Source organism: Trichechus manatus, unplaced genomic scaffold, assembly GCF_000243295.1.
Source record: "Trichechus manatus latirostris isolate Lorelei unplaced genomic scaffold, TriManLat1.0 scaffold00049, whole genome shotgun sequence".
In the NCBI taxonomy this organism is placed as follows: domain Eukaryota; kingdom Metazoa; phylum Chordata; class Mammalia; order Sirenia; family Trichechidae; genus Trichechus; species Trichechus manatus.
In genome coordinates this window covers 3209159-3216926 of record NW_004443985.1, presented here as the reverse complement: position 1 = coordinate 3216926, position 7768 = coordinate 3209159, and the positions used below count along the sequence as shown (strand labels likewise).

The 7768-nt window shown below is 41.8% G+C and overlaps 1 protein-coding gene across 2 annotated transcripts in view; it reads right to left on the bottom strand.

The window, feature by feature from the left end:
• Positions 1-7768, bottom strand: part of TRANK1 (tetratricopeptide repeat and ankyrin repeat containing 1) — a 68167-nt gene that overhangs the window by 24470 nt on the left and 35929 nt on the right. For both annotated transcript variants that reach the window (XM_023732231.1, XM_023732232.1), the window contains exon 12: positions 5703-5859. In XM_023732231.1, the coding sequence (XP_023587999.1) occupies positions 5703-5859 (157 nt within the window). The remainder of the gene's footprint in view (positions 1-5702; positions 5860-7768) is intronic.

Sequence of the window (7768 nt, the reverse complement as noted above, 5' to 3'; positions counted from 1 at the left end):
CATAACAAATTATGGATAACATTGTGAAGAATGGGAATTCCAGAACATTTAATCATGCTCATGAGGAACCTGTACATACATCAAGAGGCAGTTGTTCGAACTGAACAAGGGGATACTGTGTGGTTTAAAGTCAGGAAAGGTGTGCGTCAGGGTTGTATCCTTTCACCATACTTATTCAATCTGTGGGCTGAGCAAATAATCCAAAAAGCTGGACTACATGAAGAAGAATGGGGCATCAGGATTAGAGGAAGACTCATTAACAACCCGTGTTATGCAGATGATACAACCTTGCTTGCTGAAAGTGAAGAGGACTTGAAGCACTTACTGATGAAGATCAAAGACTATAGCCTTCAGTATGGATTTCACCTCAACATAAAGAAAACAAAAATCCTCACTACTAGACCAATAAGCAACATCATGATAAATGCAGAAAAGATGGAAGCTGTCAAGGATTTCATTTTATTTGAATCCACAATCAACACCCATGGAAGCAGCAGTCAAGAAATCAAAAGATGCATTACACTGGGCAAATCTGCTGCAAAAGACCTCTTTAAAGTGTTGAAAAGCAAAGATGTCACCTTGAAGACTAAGGTGCACCTGACCCAAGCAATGGTGTTTTCAGTCGTCTCATATGCATGCAAAAGCTGGGCAATGAATAAGGAAGACAGAAGAAGAATTGATGCCTTTGAATTATGGTGTTGGCGAAGAATATTGAATATACTATGGACTGCCAGAAGAATGAACAAATCTGTCTTGGAAGAAGTACAGCCAGAATGCTCCTTAGAAGCAAGGATAGCAAGACTTCGTCTCACATACTTTGGACATATTATTAGGAGGGCTCGGTCCCTGGAGAAGGACATCATGCTTGGTAAAATAGAAGGTCAGCAAAAAAGAGGAAGACCCTCCACAAGACGTACTGACACAGTACCTGCACCAGGGGCTCAAGCATAACGATTGTGAGGATGGCGCAGGACTGGGCAGTGTTTTCTTCTGTTGTACATAGGGTCGCTACGAGTCGGAACCAACTCGACGGCACTGAACGACAACATACGTATATAAGGTCCTTGGGTGGTGCAAGTGGTTTGCGTTTGACTACTAACTGAAAGATGGTAGTTTGAACCCACCCAGCAGCACCACGGAAGAAAGGCCTAGTGATCGATCTGCTTCCGTCAAGATCACAGCCAAGAAAGCACTATGGAGTTCAGTTCTACTCTGTAATACATGAGGTCACCATGACTCAGAATGGACTTGAAGTCAACGGGATACGTTTATACCACATTCTGTTTATTCACTCATCTGTTGTTGGACACTTGGGTTGTTTCCACCTTTGGGCTATTGTGATAAGTGCTGTGATGAACACTGATGTACACATATCTGTTTCAGTCCCTACTTTCAAGCGTCTTGGATATATACCTAGGAGTGGAATTGCTGGGTCATACGGTAATCCTTTTTAACTTTTTGAGGAAGTGGTTTGGCTTCTGAACTTTTGCCTACCTTCCTTGTCTATAGCTACAAGTCAGAAAACAGATAACATTTTCTAATTCTTCCCTAAAAATTCAAAGCCAAGGAGCTCTTATCAAACTTCTAGGCTGTGACTTTTGCAAGAGACAAGGTGACAGAATTTTACAGCATTTCAAAATGTGCAGACTTTTGCCCTCATCACGCTAAGCAATTTGACACATTCCTGTTGGTGGATACTGACTATTGCGACCACCTGCTGTCAGTGCCTCCTGTTATCCTCACTAGCCCACTGGTGGCTGTATCAGTCCTCCCCGCTTGCAGCCCCCAGAGCATCACCAGCGATGGGCTATGCTCCCTGTGGGTGCCAAGCCACAGCTCCAGGAAGCAAACCAGAGACAGACAATAAAAGGCCAATGCTGACAGGCAAACCAGAGCTGAAAGGGACAGAGACACCCAGGCCAGTGGATATTAAATGGGGGAGCAAGGCACACGGGCTGCATTTGTTTAGAGGGAGCAAAACCACACACATGAGGCCTTATAGCCTGACACCTCTCCCTGCTCACCCTCTGCTAGTGCCCTGCAGCATAAATGCAGTGATGACATCACAGTGTCTTGTTCTGACTTGATGGGCACTATCAGTGCCCTGGTGACATCCGATTCTCACCACAAAACCCCACCTTATCTCCAAATACAGCCAGTGAACTCCGTAGGTGTCGTCTTGAAGAAACCCAAATTGCCTAGTAACTACCCTCATCCCAAGTCCCCTTGCACAACAAAAACAGATGTTCTCAAAGATGTGACAACATGTACCTTATATACTGTAATCTTTCTTGTATTCTTAATGCTACCAGAACATAAAATAACTTGTAATTCTTTTTATTTGGTATTTTAAGTTGAAGAAATTGTCTATCTTGATGATTTTTTATAATGGGGGCTGTCTTGGTTATCTAGTGCTGCTATAACAGAAATACCACAAGTGGATGGCTTTAACGAACAGAAATTTATTCTCTCACAGTTTAGGAGGCTAGACATCTGAAGTCAGGGCACCAGATCCAAGGGAAAGTTTTCTCTTATCTGTTGGTTCTGGGGGAATATCCTTGTCATCAGTCTTCCCCTGGCCTAGGAGCTTCCCAGCACAGGGACCCCAGGTCCAAAGATGCACTCTGCTCCTGGCTCTTCTTGCTTGGTGGTAATGAGGTCCCACTGTCTCTCTGTTTCCTTCTCTCTTTTATATCTCAAAAGAGACTGACTGACGCAAGATATGACCTAATTCTGTAGATTGTGTCCTGCCTCATTAACATAACTGACTCTAATCCTGCCTCATTAACATCATAGAGGTTAGGATTTATAACACATAGGACAATTACATCAGATCACAAAATGGAGGACAACACTGGGAATCATGGCCTAGCCAAGTTGACACACATTTTCGGGGGGACACATTTCAATCCATAACAGGGGCCAAACCATATTTTGAGAATAAAGGGGGTATGAGCTACAAGAAAAATTCAGGAATATGACCATGCTAGGCCAACCCACTCCTTTCTTTTCAGTTGAAGTAAAGGCCCGGAGGTGGAAAGTAGAACTTGAATGAGCTCCTGTGGCTACACGGGTGAGGAATTCCAGTGAGAACTCAGCTGGCTTTTGACTCCAAGCCTTCTACTTTTCCCATTACATCACAACACTTAGGTTGCAGGAAGAGAACATCGAATCCTGGCCCCAAACGAGACTTCAGCCATAACCAGGAACAGCTTCCATAAAACTGGCTGAGACATGCTCGCAAAACCAGAAAACCTTTCTACGGCAGTGAAGCCCTGTACCTTCCCCAACCCTCGGAGGAAGCAACCATGGTCTGAAGGAGCTAACTCAACAGCTGACCCTCAAGAAAGACAACAATGTCCTCCTTCATTAACAGCTGGTCATTTCTCTTCTCAGTTATCGTATCAGGAGACTTGCACTTCACTTTTTAATCAACAACCCCATGCCCACCAGTCCTTGACCCAGAAGTAGCCATGAGAAACAGTTTTGTGTCAGAAATGATTAGTGTTTACAAGTATGTAAATGCAGGTTCACTCTCTGAACTCTCGCTATTTAAACACTTGCTACCCACAATCAGGAACTGAATAGATACAGGTAAATTCTCTCATGAACCCCTCACTGTCTTGCTTTGTGAAACTCAGGAAGCGAATAGATTCAGACAACCTGTTATCCCTCCCTATCTTTGCTTGTGCGTGTGTGTGTGTACACACATGTGTGCATCAACATGCCGCTATGATATATACTGATGCACGTCGATAGTTTTTCCATTTGCATAATATTGTGATATTGTATATTGTATATTGTTTATAAATTGGATCATTCTACTTAAATTTTGGTTTACATTTTGCTTTTTTTTCATCTAATATATCTCAAACATCTTTCTATATTGGTAAACAGAAATCTACCTTACTCCTTTTAAAGGCTGCATAGTATTCCACTGAAAGAAATGTATTTAGCCCATCCTTGACTGGTGGACACTCAGGTTGTTTTTAGTTTCTTGTCATTGTAAACACTGCTGTGATGAGCATCCTTGTATCTTAGAAAATTTGTGCCAGTGTATCTCTAGAAAAGAGTCCTAGAAATGGAATTGCTGGGTCAAAATGTATGTGTATTCTTTATTTTGATAGATACTGCTAATGTGCTATCAAAAAGCTCACAGCACAACAGAAGCATAAGCAGCAAAAGACAAAATAGATAGATAGAGCCTCATAAAAATTAAATACATGCAATATTTTTGATAAAGGACTTTATCAAAAAAGTGAAAAGACAACCTACAGATTGGGAGAAAATTTTCAGGAATCATATATCCAATAAGGGTCTAATATCCAAAAAGGATGGATGGATGGATAGATAAACTTTTACAACGTAACAACAAAAAGACAAACAATCCAATCAAAAAGCGGCCGAAGGACTTGAACAGACAGTTCATCAAAGAGGATATTCAGATGGCCAACAAGCACAGGAAACAGTGCTCAACGTCATTTGCCATTACAAAAAAATGTCGCCCTCAAGTCGATTCCAACTCATAGTGACCCAAAAGGACAGAGTAGAGCTGCTCCATGGGGTTTCCAAGCAGTGGCTGGTAGCTTTGAACTGCTGACCTTCTGGTTAGCAGCTGAACTCTTAACTACTGTGCCACCAGGGCTTCCATTAGCCATTAGAGAGACGATGAGATACCACTTCATCACCTTTAGGATGGCATTGGTCAAAACAAATGGAAAGCACAGGTGTTGGCGAGGTTGTGAAGAAGCTGGAGCCCTCACACCTTGCTGGTGGGAATGTAAAATGGTGCGGCCCCAGTGGAAAACAGTTTGGGATCCTCAAAAAGTTGAACACATTACCCTATGACCCAGCAATCCCAATCCCAGGTATATACCCAGAAGAACTGAAGGCAGGAACGCAAACATAAACCTGTACATCAACGTCCATTGCGTGACAATATAGCTACAATAGCCAAAAGGTGGAAACAACCAAAATGTCCATCAACAGATGAACGGATACACAAAATGTGGTCGAGACATGCAATGGAATACTAATCAGCCATAAGGAGAAATGATGCCTTGATGCATGCCACACCATGGATGAATCTTGCAAACATTACGCTGAGCAAAATACATCAGTCACAAAAGGACAAATACCATATGATTTCACTTATATAAAATAAGCAAATATATAGAAACCAAAGATTATTAGTGGCTGCCAGGGGTAAGAGGAAAGGGGAAAGGGGGAGAGTCTGCTTAGGGTGTATTGAGTTTATGTTAATAATGGTAGAATGATTTGGAAAAAGATAGCCAGAATGCTTGTACAACTTGAACAATGCAATCAATGTTATCAAATTTTTCATGTAGAAATTGTTGAGATGGTATGTTTTGTTGTGTATATTTTCACCACAAAAAAAAAAAAAAGCTCACAGCAATTTAGATTCCCCGAGAGTGTGTATTTCCTCTAACCCTTGCCCATGAAACTCACTTTTAAAGGAAGAATAAAAGGTTCTCCCTGTAGGAGTTCGCCCTCCTAATCCCATTACAGCCACACTGTCCCATACACCTTGGCGAATGAATATGAACTCTCATTTCTCAGAAGACCGTGAGGAGGAAAAGAAAGTGCTTTCAGAAAGCTATATCCTTGACACCTCACCATGAGAACAGCTGAGAGAAACGTGTTTCCTATTCAACAGTGAGAACATTTTGATGATATTTTACCTTTATTTTCATCTGTCTTCACAACTTGGACAAAATCTCTTCTAATGAAGTATTCGAAAGCGGGAGCTCGCTTCTCTTGGTTTTCGTCAAAGATCCAGAGGTTGACTCGAGCCCGTGTGATGGCAGTATACAACTGCTTCAGCTCTCCATTGAGGAGCTAGAGATGAGGTTGAAGATAAAGATGATGAGCCCGTTGTCAATAGCTACAATGTGACACATTCAATGGGCTTACTCTGATTTAGGAAAAACACAGAAACAAAATTTTAGAGAAGGATGGCCCAGCTGGGAACGGGACATAAGTGGCTCATGGTTGCTGTGGGTTAGAAAGTGGGGCTCTCGTAAAACAAAACGAGACTAATGGGGCACAGAAGCCCAGGGACAAGGACTAGAAGGCAGCAGGGGACAGGAAAGCTAGTAACAGGGAACCCAAGGTCTAAAACGGACAGTGTTGACATGTCGTGGGGTTGTTAACCATTGTCATAGGGCAATATGTGTACTAACTGTTTAATGAGAAATTATTTGTTCTGTAAACCTCATCTATAGAACAATAAAAAAAAAAGAAAGTGGGGCTCTGAGAAACCCCACTTCTTTCCCTCTCCCACTAAGAAGGCAACTGAGCTTGCTGTCATTCTTTTTTGACTTTTTATTTTGAAATAATTACAGATTCAAGGGACGTTGCAAGCATCGTAGAGAGAGTTCTCAACAGTTCCCGCTCCCCCTTCAGCCAGGTTACCCAATGGTTACCTCTCACATAATTGCCGTAACTCACTTTTCCTTCTGTGGTAAATTACCTACACACAACTTAAAACTCACCATTTTAGCCATTTACAGCGTAAAATTCAATGGCATTCAGTACCTTCACAACACTGTGCGAACAGCTCCACTATGTAGTTTCAAACAACACTTTTATCACCTCAGAAGGAAACCCTGTACCTGTTTAAACCGTCACTTCCCCTTCCTTCCTCCCCAGAGCCCTGGAACCACTGATGAATCTGCTTTCTGTCTCTGTGGATTGCCTATTCTGGAAATTTCATATAAGTGGAATCCTACAATAGGTCGCCACTGTGTCGTATTCTTTACTTAGTATGTTTTCAAGGTTCATCTTGTTGTAGCATATATCAGTACTTCGTTCCTTTGTATGGCTGAAAAGCATTCCACTGGATGGATAGATTACATTTTGTTATCCATTCATCTGTTGATAAATAAGTAAGGTGAAAGAATACAACACTGCCACACACCTTTTTCACTTTTAAACCACGCAGTATCCCCTTGTCCTGTTCGAACCACTGCCTCTCAATCCACATATAGGTTTCACAGGAGCACAAATAAGCGTTCTAGAATTCCATTCTTCAAAACATTATTTGTTATGATCCACACAGTGAAATGCCTTTGTACAGTCAATAAAACACAGGTAGACACCCTTTGGGTATTCTCTGCTTCTGGCCAGATCCACATGAAGAAGAATGTGGCAGCAGGATTGGAGGAAGTCTCATTAACAACCTGTGATATGCAAATGACACAATCTTGCTTGCTGAAAATCAAGACAACTTGAAGACCTTGCTGATGAAGGTCAAGGAGTACAGTCTTTAATCTGGATTATGCCTGAACATGAAGATAACGAAAATCCTCCCAACTGGGCCAATAAACAACATCATGACAAATGGAGAAAAAACTGAAGTTGTCAACTATTTCATTCCATTTAGATCAACAATCAGTGTCCCTGGAGGTAGCAGTTAAGAAATCAAATAACATTTTGCATTGGGCAAATATGCTGCAAAAGACCTCTATCAAGTGTTAAAAAGCAAAGATGTCATTTTGAGGACTAAGGTGTGCCTGACCCAAGCCATGGTTTTTTCAATTGCCTCATATTCATGCGAAAGCTGGACAATGAAAAAGGAAGACAGAAGAGGAACTGAATTCAAGCTGTGGTGCTGGTGAAGAATATTGACTGTCTCATGGACTGCCAGAAGAATGAACAAATCTGTCTTAGAAGAAATACAATCAGAAAATGCCTTAGAACCGAGGTCATGAGACTTTGGCTCACTCACATCAGACACGTCATCAGG